We start from the raw sequence: 22,040 nt of genomic DNA, 5'->3' as shown, positions 1-22,040 counted from the left end.
GATTGGATGAGTAAAGTTCTGCTGGGTTCTAGAGCAACATCCTAGAGCTTTTTGCTAATCAAAAAAAGGTTTGTTTGTGGGTTGTGAGTGGTGGAGCATTCTGTTTGTTGGTGCTCTGAAATAAGCTATATGCTGTGGTTTTTATTTTTTTTTTCATTGATCCATATATTAAGAGTTTTTCTGTCCCAGTTGGTACAAAAAAAGGTTGTAAAGTTGTATCGCTCAGTACTGTAACACAGTCAGACAATAATGACAGAAACAATGAGGAAGAATAGGTCTGCCAGGCCTTATCATTTATTCTGTAAATGGCTCTTAGAAGAAGGAAACATTTCCAGGTACAAATATCTAATGGGCGACTATTGCACAGTGGGCCGGAGTTCTGTTCCTTCTTCATTCCTTAATGAGTTCTCATCTTTTTGTGCTCTTGCATCACTTAGCTTGTTGATCCTTTTTACAAAACTCTGAAACAACAAAAGAATGAATTAGGCCAGTGTTAGGTGTCCACATTGCTGGCAACCATTTACTAGGAGTCCTTGGCCATATCATGTCAGGGAATTAGATCCTTAAAAAAGTTGTCCTTGCTGAATCAAAACATTTGGGGTGGGCAGATTTCAAAGTGGGCTTTTAACCAGAAAAATAAAAATCAGAGAAAGCTGACCCAGTTAGCTTCCTGCCACCATTAAAAGGTTTTCTCTAGTGGTCCGTACAAGTAAGTCAAATTACTAGTGCATTTTTTTATGTTTTATATGGAGAAAGATGAGGGCCAATTTAATTAGAAAACTACAGAAGTGCTTGTTAAAGCTTGCTGCCTGACTGAAGAGTACTTAGATCTTCTGTTTAAAGCAAAAGGGATCTGACACCCAAGTTTTATGCAACAGAATGAAAGAATATTATAAATTGACCCTTCACCCAGACAATGCGAAGAGATGGGACATCATTCAGCTGTTAAAATATTCCTGTCTGCATAGGATAAGGCAAATAACCAACTGTTGCAAATGTTGTTGGAAACAGCTGTCTGCTAGTTCCAGATACAAGCAGTGTGGGGGCTCTGTTGAGGGTGTGGCTTTTCTGACATTGGGGGTGTCTTGGTTCAAAAAGGGCCCAAGAATTGCCCAGCTGTCAGTACTAGCACAGAAGGGCAAAGTACCTGATGAGTCTACATTGGCGTGTGCTGTACCTAAAATACCAGGGGTGTGACATGATGCTTGAGAGTGCAATAATGCTTTAGAAAAAGATTATTAAACTTCCAGACTACCCAGAAGGCCAAATAAAGCCATTAATGCCAAAGGGATTTGGATTGCTACTGTGTCTGGCGCTTGTTCTGAAGTGAGCTGCCTTTGTGACTCATGGGGACCCTGTGCACAACAGAAGGAAACCCTGCCTTGTCCTTTGTTGCAGACTGGACCATATGCTCCGTAGGGTTCCCACTGCCTGGTTTTCGTAAGTAGATGCCAGCCCTTTCTTCCTAGTCTATTTTTAGACTGGAAACATTGCCGTAGCCTGTTCTTCATCACGACCAGACGTTAAGCCTCCACTGACAGATGGTGGCTGCACATGGAGGGCATTGGCAGAGAACTGAACCAGGGCTCCCACACGGGAGGCCACAGTTCTCCCACTCAGCCACCATTGCTGTCGGCACAGGTGGCGCTCAGTAGGTGCTGCTCCTACTGAGGAGTCTACCTGATGGGTATGCATTCTGTTCAGCTACACTTCTCTCCAGGTTTCAGACAGAGGTAGTCTCACCCTCAGGAAACTCAGCCCCAATCTCACTCTTGGCACTTTCAGACCACGTGGTAGTGAGAATCCACGGAAAAAATGAGGCTGAGTAGGAGCCTTCGTAAAGGTGCCTGGGTGGCACAAGCAGTTTGTGATGGACTGCTAACCAAAAGGTTGGTGGTTTGAACCCACCCAGCGGCTCTGGGAAGAAAAGACCTGGCGATCTGCTTCTCTTAAGATTATAGTCAAGAAAACCCTATGGAGCAGATCTCCTCCAACACTTGGAGTCGCCATGCATTGGGGACCCTGCTTGATGGCAGCTAACAGCCACCACTATCATCACCAGACTCTTTTTTAAAAAAAAAAAAAAAACTTTATTGTGGGTTGTGTGAAAGTTTGTAGAGAAAATGTTTTCTATTCAATAGTTGGATACACATTTTCTTTCATGACATTAGTTGCAGTCCCCTCGATATAATGGCACTCTTCCTGCTTCCCCCCTGGATCCCCAGTTTCCATTGGTCCTTTCGTGCCTTCTGAACTTTGTTTTTTTGGCAAATGCTGTCCTTTCAGTCACCTATGGTTGATACCAGCCTCCTTTTTGTGTGAGTCTTCAACACTTGAGATTGCCAGGAGAGAGATGGTAACAGGAAATGAAAAACATGTGCTTACCAAAAACTCTTGGTCCATAAAATAGGGCTTTTCGGATGATCCATCATTTGTTTCCAGGTCAACAACAAAACACAGGAAAAGGGTATCCAACACAGTTTCAAACACAGATAAAAAACTATGGGCTGTGAAGTAGGCAAAAAAAGCCACCAGCAACAGAGGAATTGTCCACACCTGGAGTGCACGGTTGTAGTTAAATGCCATCAGTCCTCCAAAAACAGTGAAACACACCACCAACACCTGCCCAAAACAAGAGTTTGTTAGAAATTCTAGTTAGATTATTTCAGAAACAATTTTTGTCAGTTATAAGAAATAATTTCATCTATGTGCGTGTGTGTGTGCCCTACTAGAAGAATGTACTTCATAGAAAATTTGGTACAGTGAAGTAGAAGAAAAAAATTGAACAGTATATCAAATGAAAACAGTTAATTTGGGAAGGGGGAATCAGCAACTGGTTTGGATTTCTTTTTAGGCATGTACTTTCATTTTATCTGTGCGCAGCTTTTACATTTATGTAGATACAATAACATTTTTCGGGAGCTCTGGTAGTGTAGTGCCTAAGGCACTTAACTGCTAACCAGAAGACTGGCGGTTCAAACCCACCAGCCACTCCTCGGAAGGCAGATGGGGCAATCTACTTGCGTAGTGATACTGCCTCGGAAACCCAAGGAGGGGTCGCTATGAGTTGGGTCTGACTCGATGGCACATAACAACAACAATAACATTTTTCATTTTTCTGTTTGTTCACTTAATGTCACAATAAGCATTTCCACTGAAAAATACTTTTATAAACATCACTTCTTACAACAGCACATTAATCCATTGAGGAGATATGCTGTAGTTTAATAGGTGATAATTTTTTCTCGGGGGATGAAAGTGGAAGGGCTTTCTAATGCTGGTGTGGGGAGATAACGAGATTACTCCAGACTTTTGCTATGTGTGATTATGATATTACCAGGAACATGAGTATAATTATAATGTTTCTAATTCTTTAGCAGACATAATGGAGTCCAACTGGGTGGACTTCATTGTCCCTAGATGGCCACAAAGATAGGTATGGAGGTCTGAAAGCTACTTCATTCAAAAAACCAAAAAATCACTAGTTAGTGCATGCTTATTAGAAGCTTATTAGCAACTGCATGGTCCTTAAGGGAATATAGGAAAATAAATTACTACCTAAAATAAAATAAAAATTAAATCTTATAAAACAGACCTCATTCTAAAGATTTTGGAAATAGCTAGAAGAAAACAGATCGCGTATCAAGCTAGCATGAGTAATGATATCCATTTAAATACTTACATGATTTAAGCTTTTTTGAAAGGCATAATCGTTTTGTACTTCTAGAGCTACTGTCATATGAAAAATCTCTGGGGCCAGCTGAGAGATCAAATACATGTGCAATTAGTACACACCTGTGAAATTCAAGTATGTTATAACTTGTTACAGCTAACTATGATAGTAATGTACTAGAAGCATACACCAAATACTACAGGAGAAGAAAATCCTTAACAAGGAGCCAAGAGTCCTCTATCTCTGGCCTTTACCAGGTCACAACCGCAGACCAAGATCTTGTTCACTATTAGGCACCACTGAAATCTCCTGGTATTAATGTCACATATGTAGGAATGGTGGTTGATAGATATGAGGATATTTAGCATGGAATAGAGAAGACCTGGTGGGAAAGTCAGGATATCTGTAGTCAACATATGAAAGGCACTCAAGTTGGATGTGGGACCAGACAAACCCAGAGGTGCATAATTAGGCCCAGTGGGCAATAATTTCAAGGAAGGAGATACACTGTATGGTGTATTACAAAGAACTGTCTACCTTGACTCATGGTCAAGTAGGGGCGGGGAAGGGTCTGGTGCACCACTTTCATAAACATTTCAGTTAGTCTTCCCTATCTTTATTTTACAGACATGAAAACTGAGGTTTGGGTTTGTTAAAGATTGCGAGTTCAGGGCTGTGCCCTTCACATCGTGAGATGTTGCTGGGCAGGTTACCTCTAGCTATAAGATGCTCCTCCACTCCAGAAAATTAGAATTTCTTTTTAAAAAATCATCCTATGATAGTAGAAATATAACTTTGGCTCCATTTAGGACATGAATATGATAGTAGAAATATAACTTTGGCTCCATTTAGGACATGAATATGATAGTAGAAATGTAACTTTGGCTCCATTTAGGACATGAATAAGTCTACCTTATTTATGGACTTAATGCCCTTAAATAATGTACAAATTTTATCAAGTTTCAATACTTATTTCCATATATTTGCTCTGGTGGCATAGTGCCTAAGGCATTTGACTGCTAACCAGAAGGATCGTGGTTCAAACCCACCAGCCACTCCTTGGAAGGAAGACTGGGCAATCTACTTCTGTAGTGATCCTGTCTCGGAAACCCAAGGAGGGGTCGCTATGAGTTGAATCGACTCAACAGCAGTGAGTTGTCTTTTTTTAAAAAAAAAAATCGCAAAACTCATCCATTTTCTGTAGTTGATAGTATATTTTAGACATGAATCAGAACTGTGTAGAGAGGATCGATCATGGATGACAGAGTAAGACTAGGATTCTAATCCTGGCTCCACCTATTGTGGGATGTTATTGTGTTGTTGTTGTTGTTATGTGCCGTGGAGTCAGACCCGACTCATAGCGACCCCTCCTTGGGTTTCCAAGGCCAGGCCGTATCACTATGGAAGTAGATTGCCCAACCTTCCCAGGAGTGGCTGGTGGCAAGTTATTAAACCTTAGTTTCCTCATCTGCAAAATAAGGATATCTCACGGGATTGGAGATTTAATGAGATTATGTAGCATAGCATCTACCATAGAGTAAACATTCAAAGAAATACTAGTTCCCTTTCAAAGTCCTGTTACTTTTTGGTTCCCATCTTCCTTTATTATGTTAGTGAAGGCATCTCACCTTTCCTAGAAAAATTATGAAGTCTCCAAAGCAGTTAATGGATGTGAAATGACTTGAATTCTTGGATAGCATTTTGAGTGCATCTTTTGCTGATGTGCAAAAATCGGTACCATTAATGGCAGTCGTAGTATATGCATTCTGAAACAAAAAACAGTAGTTAAAAAGGTGGTGATTCTTATTTTAAAGATAATATGACAATACATAATATTTACAAAATAGAGAAAAATAGCTAAATCTACCATTTCTACCCATAACAAATCATTTCATTTTCATTGTCCCTTCTTGTGGTTGTATGCACATGTATTTTCATATGGTAAATGGAAAAGATAAGTAAGTACTTCTGGTCAATATAGTAGATTGAATGTTCTACTACAAAGATATGGAAATGATACATAAAGGATTAATTATTATTTTAAAAACTAGTTTAGTTTATTGTGGCTGAGAATATACACAGCTGAACATATATACCAAACAGCAATTCAGGAATTTCTAAATGTACAATTCAGTGACAGTGATTATATTCTTTGAGTTGTGCAACCATTCTCACCCTCTTTTGCATAATTGTTTTAAGGCACAGCAGTTTGAGGGCAGGAAAGGAAGTCTAAGTTCCAAGCAGACCTTAGTGATTAGCCAGAGCTGAACCCAAAAAGTACAAAGGGCATGGAATTAGTCAAGGCTGTAGGGGCTGGGAGTGGGTGATTTAACCTTTTAGAGATAAGATACAGTGCTCTGGCTACTGCTAAGTAGAGAACTGGAACTGAGTTCCCTGCACAAATTCGGGGTTCAAAATTCAAACTCAACCAACCATCCCTGGGATACAATGAAGAAATGCACCAATCTGCCTGGGTTCAGGAGTAGATAAAGAGGTACTCTGAGCAATCAGAACCCTGACCTTGAGCCAGGAAGAAATTCATTTTACCTGATGATATGGGAAGCCAGACAGTCCCAGGGTGGTGCAATAGGAAACCTACACTGCTAGCTGAAAGGTTGGGGGTTCAAGTCCATCCAAGGGTGCCTCAGAAGAAAGGTTTGGCAATCTACCTTGAAAAATCAGTCACTGAAAACCCTGTGGAGCACAGTTTTACTCTGATAGACCCGGGGCCATCAGGAGTTGGAGTCTACTCATGGCACTGGGCTGGAAAATATACCCCCAAGGCAATTAACATAAACATTGGTCAGGGATCATCAAAACTACCAGGCTTTGAGCAGAGGAAAAGCAAATCCACATCTCACCAACCAGGGGATGGTGAAGTCCCACAGAGAACAAATGAGTGAAGGAAATGAACTGTGCAACAAGCCGGAGAATCTGTGTTCTAAGAACAATCTAAAAGTATTGAAAGAAGTATGTTTAAGATGCTAAGGAGCTAATGAAAGGAATAGTGGCCATAAGACAAGAACAGGATGGTATGAAAATGAAGAGGCATAGTAGAAAGCAAACCAAACAAATTCGATAAATGAAAAATATATAATTGAAATGGTATGATCAGTACTTTTATTATTATATATCTGGCTTTCCTTTATATTATATAATAAACATATTCATGTTGCTACATGTCTTTTATAATTTTAGTTTTTAAATAAATACATATTCCATCAGGTGTGTGTGTGTAGCTGTGGCATATTTAGACATTTCAAATATTTTGCCATTATAAATAACTATAATACAGTTGTTATAGCTATTTTTAATTATATTATAAATAACAATATCTCACTACTGTTGAGTCAATTTTGACTCATAGCGACCCTTCCTTGGGTTTCTGAGGCAGTATCTCTATGGAAATAGATTGCCCAATCTTCCTTCCAAGGAGTGACTGGTGGGTTTGAACTGCCAGCCTTCTGGTTAGCAGTCAAATGCCTTAGGTACTACGCCTATAAAGATGTAATAAACATCTGAGTTTCCTGATCTTGTAAAACTTCTTAAGAATAAATTTCTAGAAATGGGATTACTAATCAAAGAGAGTGTGCATGTGTGTGTGTATTTTTGTCCACATGAGAAGATTTCAAAATTCCTTCCCCTTATGACTGACTAAAACCACCTATTTTCTTTGAAATCTTGAAAAATGCCTGTGGTGGTTACGTTTGTGTGTTAACTTGGCTGGGCCTGGTTGAGTGGCTGGGCAGGTGAATGTAGTTATTCCCCATGGTGAGATTGGTAATTAACTCCATGGTGGAATCTATTGGAGCAGCTGAGTAGTTGCTTTGGGTATGTGGTCTGCTTCCACATATATAAGAAACAGCTTTGGGAATGGTCTCTAGCTTATGGCATCTCTAGCTTATGAACCCTGCATGTAGCCATGTTGTTGTTCAACAGCCTGCCGTGCTCTGCCCACCTTGGAACTTGCAATGGATGTGAATTAAAGGCCTGCCGTGTGGTTTGGTAACATTGAGACTGTGTCATTTTATTTATCAATGTTGGGTTTGTCAGTCTCTGCAGCCAGCAGCTGTCTGAGTGAAGAAAATCCTCCAGCTTCAGTGGGCCAGGAGCAGGAGGCAGAACTGAAGCCCAAGGCTGAGGGGCTTTCACCCAGCTCCTAGAGCCTGGCACTTTGAACTCAGACTTAAAGCCTCCAAACTGTAAGAGAAAAAACTCCTGTTGGTTCAAGCCATCCCATTTGTAGTATATTCCTGTCAGAGCGGCACTAGGTAATCAAAACAATGCCAATTGCACTGCAGTTTATGACAAAATATTTATAATGTTTTGGGGAAATACACTAGAAACTAGTGATACCTGCTTGGATTGTCACCATTCTTCATTTTGATGAAAATAACCACGCTTTTGGCTTGGATAAAGGATGAAAGTTCAACGTTTCAGGAACATGACCCATTACTTATTTATCCCATGAGATATAAATGAATTCCTCCAAACACCCATTCCAAAATATGGGAAGGGAACCCGTTTGGGGTACTGCAGAAATCCAGTCCTCACCTTACAACTTACTTCCAACTACCATGCTTCAGGTCTTAATTAGTACCCAAGGAGAGGGAGTGAGTGAGTATGAGATCAAGGGAATAGAGTTAACTGGGTCAATTGATCAAACTCCGTCTTCACAAAGGCCAACTAGAGAGGGGTGAGTTAGGTTTTCCAAGACAAAGCCTGTCTACCTTTGTCTACCTCCCTGAACAGGGCACCATGCTTGCCTCAGAGGGAACATTCTCAGTCAGATGTCAGATGTTCCTGTAGAAATGCTGTTAGTGTTATTGCAAAAAGAACTTGTGGTTTCTGACTTACATGTGAAATTTGCTTTTACAAATCCCAAACTGACTGGTGATAGAAAGCTGCTCCAGCGCGGGGACTTGAAGTGCAGAGTGTGTGGGGACTCATTTGCTGACATTTAGCTAAGCATCTTCAAACATCCAAGGTTCTCTGAACCCCGATGACCAATTCATTCATCTCAAAATACATATGTGCAGGGTAGTGGGTGAAGAATGGCATAATTGTTCTTCTATAGACAGAGACCAAGATCAAGGGCATTTTCCCCATGTCTCAATGTGAATCAGTGAGGAAGAATTTTTTTTTTTTTTTTTTTTTGGTAATTAAAATTCTAACCTTTTGGATATTACACCACCCATTTCATTAGGACAAAATGCTATTTAAAAGCGTGGTGGTTAAGGCAAGCACAGGCTCTGTAGCCAGACTGTCTGGGTTCAAATCCCAGTTCCACCACTGACCGGCTATCTTGGCAGATGATTTAACCTCTCTAAGATCTCAATTTCCTCATCTATAAAGTGAGTTACAACACCTACAGCAAAGAGATGTTGGGAGGATTAAAGAACATGTTCCCTATAAAGCATTTAGCAAAGGGCTAGACACACAGGAAATGTGCAATAAAGGGCAATTATCATTCAGAAGGAGCTCTGGTGTCTCAGAGGTTAAAGCACTTGGCTGCTAACCAAAAGGTCGGCCGTTTGAACCAACCAGCATCTCTGCAGGAAAAAGATGTGACAGTCTGCTTCTGTAAAGATTTACAGCCTTGGAAACCCTATGGGGCAGTTCCACTCTATTCTGTAGGATTGTTTGGAGTCAGAATTCTACTCCATGGCAGCGGGTTTGGGTTTGGGTATTACTATCTAAACCTCACCAAAGATGATCTCATTTATAACAGGGAAACACAGAAGTAACTCTTGAAGCCCCTGATGAGGTGAGGGAAGGACCCACGAGCTATCTTCAGGCTTCAATCTCTCACTCTCACAGAGATCCAGGAAAGGGCGGGACTTGCTTTTCAGACCCAGGTTCCATCCTCACTGTGGTCCTGCTTTGCTCCATCAGCCACTCAGCCTCTTTCTTTGCTCTTCCTGTCTATTCATTCAGGCTCTGCCCTCAGCCCTTCACACCACCACTTTTCTCCCTCTAAACTGAAGTTCTTAGGAGTCCTTGGGTGGTGCAAATGGTTAAGTACTTGACCACCAAGCAAAAGTTTGGTGGTTCAAACCCACTCAGAGGTGTCTCAGAAGAAAAGCTTGGCAATCTGCTTCTAAAAGGTTACTGCCATCGAAACTTGTGGAACACATTCTGCTCTGACATATATGGGGTCTCTGTGCATCTGAATCCATTCAACTTTATTTATTTATATTTTTGAAATTCATTCAGGCTCTGTCCTCAGCCCATCACACCACCATTTTCCCCTTTAAACTGAAGTTCTTAATGTATTTTCTGATTCATATGGATAGTTCTTTTGGGGACTTCCTCTTCTTGCTGACCCCTGCCACACAGATAATCAATTTAGCACCATCTCTCTTATAAGCAATAAAAATAGATTTTGCTCCTTGGCTAAAATGATTAAAGGTTAAAATGGTAATATCTCATGCATGTGTTGTCTCCACAAGCTTTTTGGGGCTCATAACCATTTACTTTTTCTTTCCTATATCATATCCACTGAAAGAAGGCATTAAAACCACTCTGACAGGGAAATTACATATATGCCTTCCTGTAGTTACTATACCACTAGCATTTTACCACAAGATTCAACCCTGAATGCTATAGACAGACCTAGAATTAATGTCTGAAAGAATAGATGGGGGAGGGAAGAATCAGTCAAGACACAGGATATTGAGTAAAATTTTCTGCAGTTTCAGCAATAGCTAATTTATACTTATTCTGAAGAGAAGTTGTTTCCTTGTCAGGCAGCTGGAAAAAGGATGTACTACATTTTGCATGTTGCAAGTCCTCACTCTGAGTATTTATTCATATTTGCCTGACAGAACTTGGGGTAAACGTGTTAGGAGAACCTATACACCCTAACAATGTGAAGAAAGGATTAGACATACTAAGAATTAGGAAACCTGTTTTGTTCGTTGTGAACGTTAATCAGGAGATTCTGAAGGCTAAACTTTAAGGAAGAAAGAGGGGTAATGGCATCAGGCTTTTAATTTACTGCTGCAAAATTCAGTGTGCATGTTTCTTCAGAGTCATAAAGCATGTGGGTATTCCTGTGCCTTAAAACTGAACCTATAAAAACACAAAATAGATAGAAGGAAGGCTCCCCAACTTGACAATGGTTTTTTTGTTGTTGTTATGTGCCGTTGAGTCAGACCCGACTCATAGCGACCCCTCTTTGGGTTTCCGAGGCAGTATCAGTACGGAAGTAGATTGCCCCATCTTCCTTCTGAGGAGTGGCTGGTGGGTTTGAACCACCAGCCTTCTGGTTAGCAATCAAGTGCCTTAGCCCCAACACTAATTCCCAACTCTCCATCCCATGCTTGGGATTAAACATTCTTTCTGGCACAGTGGTTAAAGCACTTGGCTGCTTTGTCAACGTGGTTGACGGTTAAGCCCACCAGCTACACTGCGGGAGAGAGATGTGGAAGTCTGTTTCCTCAAAGATTTACAGCCTTAAATCTTTGGTGAAGTGGTGAAGTTCTGCTCTGTACCACGGAGACATGATAAGTCAATAAAACACAAGTGAACGTCTTTCTGGTATTCTTTGCCTTGAGCCAAGATCCATCTGACAGCAGCTATGATGTCCTTTGTTCTACGTCCTCTTCTGAATCCAGCTTGCACCTCTGGAAGTTCTCTGTCAATATACTGCTGCAACCGTTTTTGAATTATCTTCAGTAAGATCTTACTTGCATGCGATATTAATGACATTGTTTGATAATTTCCACATTCTGTGAGATCATGTTTTTTTGGAATGGGTACAAATAGGGATCTCTTCCAGTCAGTTCGCCAGGCAGCTGTCTTCCAAATCTCTTGGGATAACTGGGTGAGTACCTCCAGTGGGGCATCCGTTTGTTGAAATATCTCAATGGGTATTCCATCAATTCCCGGAGCCTTGTTCTTTGCCAATTCCTTCATTGCAGCTTCCACTTCCTCCTTCAGTACCATTGGTTCTAGATCATATGCCACCTCCTGAAATGGATGAAAATCTACCAGTTCTTTTTGGTACAGTGACTCTGTGTATTCCTTCCATCTTCTTTTGATGTTTCCTGCATCATTCAATATTTTGCCCATAGAATGCTTCAATATTGCAACTTGAGGCTTAATTTTTGTCCTCAGTTCTTTCAGCTTGAGAAATGCCGAGTGTGTTCTTCCCTTCTGGTTTTCTAACTGCAAGTCTTTGTACATTTCATTATAGTAATTGGCTTTATCTGCTTGAGCTGCTCTTTGAAATCTTCTGTTCAGCTCTTTTATCTTGTCATTTCTTCCATTTGCTTTAGCTAATCTCCACTCAAGGGCAAGTTTCAGAGTCTCTTCTGTCACCCATTTTGGTCTTCTCTTTTTTTCTTGTCTTTTTAATGATCTCTTGCTGCATCAGGGTTGTATCCTTTCCCCATACTTATTCAATCTGTATCCTGAGCAAATAATCTGAGAAGCTGGACTATATGAAGAAACACATGGCATCAGGATTGGAGGAAGAATTGTTAACAACCTGAGATACACTGATGACACAACTTTGCTTGCTGAAAGTGAGGATGACTTGAGGCACTTACTGATGAAGTTTGAAGAATACAGTCTGCAGTATGGATTACGTCTCAATATAAAGAAAACAAAAATCCTCACAACTGGACCTATAAACAGCATCATGATAAATGGAGAAAAGATTGAGGTTTTCAAAGAATTCACATTGCTTGGTTTCACAATTGATGCCAATGGAAGCAGCAGTTAGGACTATTAGACGAGTATAGCACTGGGCAACTTGGCTGCAAAGGACCTCTTTCAAGTGCTGAGGAACAAAGATGTCTCCTTGAGGACTAAGGTGCACCTGACACAAGCCACAATATTTTCAGTTGCCTCTTATGCATGTGAGAGCTGGACAATGAATAAAGAAGACTGAAGAAGAGTTGATGCTTTTGAGTTGTGGTGCTGGCGAAGAATGCCGAAAGTACCGTGGACTGCTAAAAGAACTAACAGATCTGTCCTAAAGGAAGTACAGCCGGAATGTTCCTTGGAAGTGAGAATGGCCAGACTTCGTCTCACCTACTTTGGTCATGTTGTCAGAAAGAACCATTCCCTGGAGCAGGATGTCATGCTTGGTAGGGTGGAAGGCCTACGAAAGAGGGGAAAGGCCTTCAACAAGATGGACTGACACGGTGACTGCAATGATGGGCTCAAGTATAGCAAGGATCATGGAGCTGGTGCAGGATCGGGCAGTGTTTTGTTCTGCTGTGCATAGGGTCACTATGAGTCAGAAATGACTCAATGCCACCTAAGAACAACATAGGGTCATGATGAGTTGAAATCGACTTGATGGCTGTGGGTTTGCTTTTTGGTTTGGGTGGTGGTGGTGGTAGCTGTCATCAAGTCAGCCCCAACCAATGGTGATCCCATGTACAACAACCAAATGCTGCCCAAACTGTGCCATCTCCATAATCAGTTGAGGATCAGACTGTGTAATCAATAGGATTCTGATTGGCTGATTTTTGGAAGTAGATCATCAGGCCTCTCTTCCTAGTCCATCTTAGTCTGGAAGCTCCACTGAAACCTGTTCAGCATCATGGCGACACACAAGCCTCCACTTTCGTGTGGCTGTGCATGAGATGTATTGGCTGGGAATTGAACCCAGGTTTCCTGCATGGGAGGCAAGAATTCTATCACTGAACCACCCCTGCCTCCAAAGACTCTCTCTACACATGGGTTCATTCATTTTCAGACTTTCATGCACTGTCCATCAAGAACTGCCACAAGCTATAGGAAAGTAAGGGAGGAGGACAAAAACAAGGAAGGTACTGCTCACCTGTGAGGGCTTGTCAACAGTTAAGTACAACACAAGCATGGATGCAAGCACAACATGGACTAGAACAAGACTGGGGGTAAGAGGGCAGAGGGAGCATTAGCGGGTGAGGGAGTCCCAATCACAAGGGGAGATGTCATTGAAGAAGTGGCACTTGAGCTGGTCCCCATGTCAGCTGTCTTTGGTGGGGGCTGAGGCAGCATCAGGAGCCCACAAAGGGAGACTTAGAGGGTGAATGTGAATGTACCTGTGCAGGTACTGGGGGTCTGAGCAGAGAAGTGTCATGGGAAACGGATCTGGGGGAGTCGTGGAGCCTGATCTCAGTGGGGTGGAAATGCCTTGCAGTGGAGCAAGCAGAGCAAAGGGAACGTTCAGAAGGACACATGCGATTTTCAGCCTGTGCTTTTGGAATCTCTCTCTGGCTATTCTGTGAATGTTCAGGGCAGCAGATCTCCTCTCAGGTCTTCTGCTGAGCCACAAGCCCTGTACCTCCTGAATCTCATTCCCACTTGAGCCCTTGGGGAGCCCCAAAGCTTCCCCATAATGCCATCTGGGCTCAGCTTAAGTTATGCATAAATGCTGTGTGACCATCCTCTGATGAGTACGTTGGCACCATTAGCAGTCATGAGCAAACAGCAAGTTCAAAGAAAATAAGCTCTTCACTAGGTAGAAATTAAGAGTATTAGAAATTATAGCTTGTCCCCCTCTAGTCCCACCTGAAGAAATGCCTTAGTGATATGTTCCAAAGGGCCTGGCATAGACCTGACAGCAGCTTGCTTTTTTTTTTTTTTTTTTTTAAATCTGTTCTTAGGCAAGTATGTAACTTCTACATGTAAATTATATTAGCTGTGAATGGTAGAATCCTCACCTTCCATGCAGGAGACCCAGGCTCGATTTCTGCCCAATGTACCTCAAGTTCAGCCACCACCCATCTATCAGTGGAAGCTTGCAAGTTGCTCAGATACTGAATAGGTTTCAGTGGAGCTTCCAGACTAAGACAGATTAGGAAGAAAGACCTGGCAATCTCCCCAAAATCAACCAATGAAAACCCTGTGGATATAATGGCCCCATCCGTGATGCATGGGGTTGCCATGAGCTGGGGGCCAACTGGAGGGCAGCTAACAACAACAACAATACTTAACAACAACAATAATAGCAAGCGTTCACTGAGTGCATATTATGTGTTAGGCCCCATGCTCTGGGCTCCTGAATGCATTAACTCATGCAATCCTAGTCCCTGAAGCACAGGGAGGTTAAGCAGCATGCCTCAGGGTCACAGGCATGCCTCGGATGTTGCCTCACTCTTATGTGAAGCTGACCTCTGACTCATTCGGGCCCATCTGCAGCAAAACATTTACTTTGAGCTGTACTTTGTGCTCTTCCTTCCAAAATGCTCGAAATAATAAAGTGCTCCTCTCATGAGATGTATCATTAAAAACAGCCAAGGACGGTTTAGTGGAAAGAGGCTGGGTTCCAAAGACTTGCTGAATGGCCTCCAGCAAGCAGTGTCACTTCTCAAGTGCCCCATTTCTTGTAAAAGATAACCAGCAGCTCTAAAGTTAAAGATGCTTTATATCATGTAGTGCTTCAGAATGGGCCAAACCAAACCCAAACCAAACCCACTGCCATCAAGTAGATTCTGATGCACAGTGACCCCTACTGGGTTTCCAAGGCTATAAATCTTTCTGGAAGTAGATTGTCTCATCTTCTTTCCATGAAGCAGCCGGTGGATTTGAACTGTTGACCTGCTGGTTAGCAGCCAAATGTCTTACCCACTACACCACTAGAGCTCCTTTCAGAGAGGGCCAGGCACCCTCATGTCACCATCTCATCTGTTCCTCACCACAACTCAGTGACATAATCATCACAGATATTATTCCCATTTTACAGAAAATTCCAATTATTCACGACAAAGGATAGAGATTGAAGTGTACTTTTAGGTAACAGAGAAGCTGGATTACCTCTTTAATTTAGTCTGAGAGTTATCCAAGAATGTTAATCGCGGTTTTTACACAGAAAAAAAGCAACAACCATATTTGCTCCTTAAATCAAAACTGAAGCCAGCTAGCTCAGCCCTCTGTCCTTCATCAGCTGAGAGTGGCCATTTGGCCTTGCACTAAACTGAAGTTGTTTTTTCTTCTAGTGGCAGCACTGTGAACCTGAGGTTCTGTTGACTCTTCAGAAAGGTAAATAGAGTTTCCCTCTGTAGAGGAGGGAATGTATCTGCCAAAAACCAGGCCATGAATAGTCAGCTTTATTTCTGGAATGCCTTCCTCACAATATTCTGTTATTATTAACTCAAAATAAAGCCAGGACTACTAAAACAAACTTGAGAAACTGGATAAGGGATAAATAACACTGGCATTCAGACTCTCCTCAGAATAGAGAGACACAGTGAAATCTGAGCCCAGACACCACCCCATACATCCAGGTTCCTTCCTGGGACCCACAGAGAAACTCAGACATGGTCCCAAACCCGTTTCATCTTGAGCTCTGGTTTTATCACAAACACATGCTGAGTGAGGCAGTGCATAAACAGCCTCCGGGCCTTGCAGGGCCTTGAATTCACTGTTCAGTTCCCTTCAGGAATTCACTGGTCACCGGGTTGCAAAAGTCCAGGAAGGTGGTGAGTGGAGAAACCTGACAGCCTCCTCGTGGGGCTGGCGTGGGAGTGGGGGCAGAAGGCAGAAATAAATGAGACTGCTCAGGACTCCTGCTGCTTGAAAGTGGGGTGCAAGCAGTGCTGGCTTGCTTACTCATTTATTTTACTTATATTTTACAATCCCCACCCCACTGCCATTGAGTGGATTCTGACTCATAGCAACCCCCACTGTGTTTCCAAGGCTGTAAATCTTTATGGAAGAAGACTGCCTCATCTTCCTCCCACAGAGCAGCTAGTGGGTTTGAACTGCCGACCTTCTGGTTAGCAGCCAAATGCATTACCCTCTATACTACCAGAGCTCCTTCTTTTTTTTTGAATGGCTTTATTATTTTAATCAAGTGAAACATGCTTATCATTAGAAAAAAAAACAAGCAATGTGGAAAGAAACAAAGAAGAAAGCAAGAAAATCACGCCTACCAGGCCTCAAAAATAACCATTGACAATATCACGTGGACCTCATCCCAGCATTTCTCTGTGAATACACACAGAAGGCAGGCAGGATGGATGGACAGATAAGCAGACGTTATTAAAATAGTTACTGAAATACTCTATATTTTCAATAAAAGTTCTAATGTTAATTTGACTTCAACCGAAGAAAATGAAACTACTGAAACCAAACTTGAGTTTCAGATAAATGTATCTTTACACAAACGATTTACATTCCCCCCCAAATTTTTCTAAAGTCATTTTGAAAATGCAGTCCTTATTTATTTCACACTGCTTTAAGTTTAGACAGTGCTGATGATGAAAGATGAGCCTTTCTCCCACCTCCTGATTTTGCTTAGTTTCATTATTATTGAATGTGTCAGGGTATGAAACACTTATGGCTTCTTTCATGAGGATCTCCACATTTAAGTCCCTGCAGTAGTTCAGTTTGTGTGTCAACTTGGCTGGGCCTGGATGAGTGGCTGGGCAGCTGGATGTAGTATTCCCCATGATGAGACTAGTAATCAACTCCATGGTGGAATCTACTGTGAGCAGCTGAGTAGGTACCTTAGGGAATGTGGGCTGCTTCTGGTATATAAGCAGAAGCCTTGGAGAATGTTCTTAGCCTGTGGCATGCTTGGCCCCTGCATGTAGCCATGTCATTGTTCAGCAGCCGGCCATGCTCTGCCAACCTTGGGACTTACAATGGACTTAAATTAATGGCCTGCTGTGTGGTTTGGTAACATCGGGACTGTGCCATTTTATTTGTCAACCTTGGGCTTCTCAGCCTCAGCAGCTGTCTAAGTGAAGAAATGCCTCTAGCTTCAGTGGGCCGGGAGCAGAAGGAAGAGCTGGACCCCAAGGTTGAGGGGCTTTCACCCAGCCCCTAGAGCCTGGCACTTTGAACTTGGACTTAAAACCTCCAAATTATAAGAATAAACTCCTGTTTGTTAAGGCCATCCCATTTGTGGTATATTCCTGTCAGAGCGCACTAAGTAACCAGAACAGTCCCCAAGTCTTAGTTCCTTCATAAAGTGTACTCAGTACTTGTGGCTAACACACCTGCCCTTTGCCACCTGCACCCTCCTGCAGGGTCCCTTGCAGACCATCTGCTGTAAGTACTGTTCCCTCTATTGAAATGCCCTTCCCAACCCCCATTTTCTCTGTGAGTCTAATATTTGTCGAATGGATAAAGTAAGATGTTATGGTAAGCCAAGAATGTCTTCCAAATAATAAGTATATTCCTTCAGACCAGTTCATCACTGCCTGTGAGTTGAGTCCAACCTATGGCAACCTCATGTGTGTCAGAGTAGTACAGTGCTCCATACATTTTCAATGGCTGATTTTTTGGAAGTAGAGTACCAGGTCTTTCTTCCAAGGCACCTCTGGGTGGACTTGAACCTCTAACCTTTCTGTTAGCAGCCGAGCATGTTAACCATTTGTACCACCCAAAAACCAAAACCAAACTCACTGTCATGGAGTCAGATCTGACTCAGTGACCCCTCCTTGGGTTCCCAAGATGGTATCATTATGGAAGTAGATTGCCCAACCTTCCTTCCGAGGAGTGGCTGGCAGTCGAATGCCTTAAGCTCTCTGGGTGGACTTGTTGTAGTTGTTGTTGTTAAGTGCCGTCGAGTCGTTTCCGACTCATAGCAACCCCATGCACAGCACAACGAAACACTGCCCAATCCCGCGCCAGCCCCACAATCCCTGCTATACTTGAGCCCATCATCGCAGCCACCGTATCAATCCATCTCCTTGAAGGCCTCCCCCTCTTTCATCGACCCTCCACCCTACCAAGCATGACATCCTTCTCCAGGGAATGATCCCTTCTTACAACATGACCAAAGTAGGTGAGACGAAGTCTGGCCATTCTTGCTTCCAAGGAGCATTCTGGCTGCACTTCCTCCAGGACAGATCTGTTAGTTCTTTTAGCAGTCCATGGTACTTTCAGCATTCTTCGCCAGCACCACAACTCAAAAGCATCAACTCTTCTTCGGTCTTCCTTATTCATTGTCCAGCTCTCACATGCATACCAGGCGATTGGAAACATCATGGCTTGTGTCAGGCACACTTTAGTCCTCAATGAGATATCCTTGCTCCTCAGCACTTGAAACAGTTGCTTCGCAGTTGACTTTCCCAATGCTACACGTTGTCTAATGTCCTGACTGCTGCTTCCGTTGGCATCGATTGTAGAACGGAGCAATGTGAATTCCTTGACAACCTCAATCTTCTCTCCATTTATTGTGATGCTGCTCATTGGTCCAGTTGTGAGGATTTTTGTTTTCTTTATGTTGAGATGTAATCCATACTGCAGACTGTATTCGTCAACCTTCATCAGTAGGTGCCTTAAGTCATCCTCACTTTCAGCAAGCATGGGTGGACTTGAACCTCTCTAATCTTTCTGTTAGCAGCCAAGCATGTTAACCATTTGCACCACCCAGAGACACCATATTCCTTCACAGAAAGCCCAAATTTGATTGGTTGGTTGGTTTGTTCCTTGGGTTGAATACTAGGATTGAAAGGCATCCCAGACATCATCTAGGAGAGCCCTCTCATTTTACAGATAAGGAAATGGAAATCTCAACAGTCCAAGTGAACAAGGAGTGTGGAGATGGGGCATGAATCAGGTTTTCATGGCCAGTCCTCTTCGTGCCAGAAAAGACTTCTCCCTCACAAATCCAAAGTCAATCAGGCAAATATATCTTATGAACTTAACCTATCAATTAGCTGTTAGCAAAGCTCTGTACTCTGCAATGAAAAATTCACAAGAACAATGATACGATTCTTAATGACTAAACGAGCCTAGGATACAGGACTGTGTAGGATCTGCTCCCGTCATCCCCTAAGCCCTTTCCCATTTACCAAGTGCTCTTGCATACATTAATCTCTTTTGAACTATGCATAATCAATAAAGGAAATGAGCAAGCCAGAAGGGAGGTCTGGTCTTTTGTAAGGCAGCATTAAACATGTGGACTGGTGAAACAGGAAACACAGAAGACAGGGGATGCTTGTACTGCTTTGTGACTTCAAGCTTTATTAGAAAGAACATTAAATAGATGGGCTTCTCTCTGGTTAGTGAAGACCATTGTTTTTGTTCCTCTTAACCCACCAGCCACTCCTTGAAAGGCAGATAGGGAAATCTATTTCTGTAGTGATACTGCCTTGGAAACCCGAGGAGGGGTCACTATGAGTTGGATCCGACTCAACAGCAGTTGATTTTAACCTAGGACTTGTGGTGGCATAGTGCCTAAGGCATTTGACTGCTAACCAAAAGGCTGGCAGTTCAAACCCACCAGCCACTCCTCAGAAGGAAGACTGGGCAATCTACTTCCATAAAGATACTGCCTTGGAAACCCAAAGAGACATCACTATGAGTCAGAACTGACTTGATGGCACTGAGTTTGGTTTTTTTTTTGGGGGGGGGGCAGGGAGCAGAGTTTGTTTTAACCTTATCCTTGACAAGGAACCAAGGCTGCACAATGAAGCCATGAAAGCCACAGCTTTCAGAGTCATACCAACCACCACATAGTAAGTAGTGCTATCATCCTAGATAAGTTCTTTGGCCTCTCAGTTTCAGTTTCCTCACTTACAACAGGAGTAGGTGGGTAAGTAGGTAGATAGTTGCCAACTCTAACTCATGGTAACCTTATGTATGGAATAAAATGCTGTCTGGCCCTGCATCATCCTCACCATCAACAGCATGCATGAGTCCATCACTGCAGCCACTGTGTCTGTCTATCTCACTGAGGGTTTCCCTTGCACTTGCTGGCCCTCTATTTTAAACAATCTGATGTCCTACTCCACAGGTTGATCCATCCTGCTGATACGTCCAAAGCAGGTGAGTTGGATAATGTTCTGCTGTCATCTATAAGGTTTTCATTGTCTGATTTTTCAGAAGTAGATCATCAGGCCTTTCTTTGTAGTCAGTGTTAGTCTAGAAGCTCCACCATGGGTGACCCTGCTGGTATTTGAAATACTGGTGGCATAGCTTCCAGCATCACAATAATACACAAGGCACCACAGTATGACAAACTGACAGACAGATGGTGGACAGAATCCTTTGGAAGATAAGACTGTGTATGTACAATGTCTATCATGGTGCCTGGTATACAGTAAAAACTCAGTAAATGGCTGGGTTATTTACAGACCTTAGAAGGTTGGTTCTTCAGTCAAGAGAATGTTGACACTTCTCTGATTTAAAGCTCAGGACCGAGAAATGGCATGACGGAGATGGATAGCAGAAAGGGGAATGTTTGCACTTTTTCATATATTGCATGTTTTTAAAGAAACAGTTTAAGCCAGCTGTCTGTCCCTCCATGAACACACTGTTGGGAGGAGTAGGGTTGGAGAAGCAAAAGCTGACCTGTTCAGCTGAATGAAAAAGGCCTGGCAGTAAATCGAAAGGTCACTGGTTGCTGGGAAAACTGTTGCTCTGTACCAGAGGCAGGTCCAGCTTACAGAGAAAAGCTCTTTTACAAGAAAAATGCATTTGCTTGATGACATTCACTGTAGTAACATTTTTTCTTTCTGAAGCTTCAAAAGATTAACTGCCAGCCCTCCCATTTTGGCCTCCCCTGGCCCCTGGCACTTCTAAGAGCAGGTTCTCTTGCTGTCAGTCCTAAGTGTGGTTAGAGCAGCTCCAAAAAGAATGGACAGCTCATTTGAGCTTGTGTTTCCTTTTTTTATCTTGCCTCCCTGCCATTCAGAGCACATGCTGAAAGCTATATAAAAGCAGCATGAGCTCGGCTGGTGCTGAGGTCATATAGACCCTCATATTCAGTCATTCTTCAGTCAACTAACATGCCGGGAAGGTCTGCTTTGACTGAGGACCAGGCTGGGTGCTGGGTGCTGGGAACTGAGCCAGGTCAGTAGCCTTGTTTTTTTGGGACCTAGTGAAGTTTCTTTGTTGCTGCTTTGATGAGCCAAGACGTTGGCATGGCAAACAGGCTCAGAAAGCCCTTCTCCACCCCCACTGAGATGTGAGGACTGAGAAGCATCTTGATGAAGTCATTGGCCTCAGCTGTCTCACTCCTGGGATGACAGCAAGCCTAGCAAGTGCTTCTCTTTGCCCCACCCCAATGCTAACTGAGGAATTTTGAAAAAGGCAAAAGGAGGGGGAAGATGAAACCACTTGAAATGTCGAAAGCTGGATCCACTTGCCAAACCTTTTAGAAGCTTGTTAGCTCCACCTAGATTCCAATACCAGTTGCCGATGTATCAACTCCAATTCATGGCAACCTCATGTATGTCAAGGTAGAGCTGTACTCCACACGGTTTTCACTGGCTTAATTTGGGGAAATAGATCATTAGGCTTTTCCTCCAACCTCTTGGTGAACTAGAACCTCTAACGTTTTGGTTAGCAGCTGAGGGCTTAACCATGTGTACTAACCAGGGAAGACTCCAACTAGTTAAGATAACTGAGCCAAAATTGTCTTATTTCCGCTTCTACTTTTCACAGAACTTGCTTTTCAAATGTTTGG

General features: G+C 42.6%; 1 protein-coding gene across 1 annotated transcript in view; it reads right to left on the bottom strand.

Moving 5' to 3' along the window:
* Positions 1-356: 356 nt before the first annotated feature.
* The window catches only part of SLC44A3 (solute carrier family 44 member 3), a 110,386-nt gene continuing 88,702 nt past the window's right edge, over positions 357-22,040 (bottom strand). The window contains exons 13-15 of the mRNA XM_007936126.1: positions 5,302-5,439; positions 2,386-2,622; positions 357-461 (exon numbers count right to left, since the gene is read on the bottom strand). Of these exons, the coding sequence (XP_007934317.1) occupies positions 357-461; positions 2,386-2,622; positions 5,302-5,439 (480 nt within the window). The remainder of the gene's footprint in view (positions 462-2,385; positions 2,623-5,301; positions 5,440-22,040) is intronic.

The sequence above is a fragment of the Orycteropus afer genome, unplaced genomic scaffold, assembly GCF_000298275.1.
Source record: "Orycteropus afer afer isolate SDZICR_OR568_19922 unplaced genomic scaffold, OryAfe1.0 scaffold00033, whole genome shotgun sequence".
NCBI classification, from domain to species: Eukaryota; Metazoa; Chordata; class Mammalia; order Tubulidentata; family Orycteropodidae; genus Orycteropus; species Orycteropus afer.
Note: the sequence above shows the minus strand (reverse complement) of the source record. Positions and strands in the feature narration are given on the sequence as shown.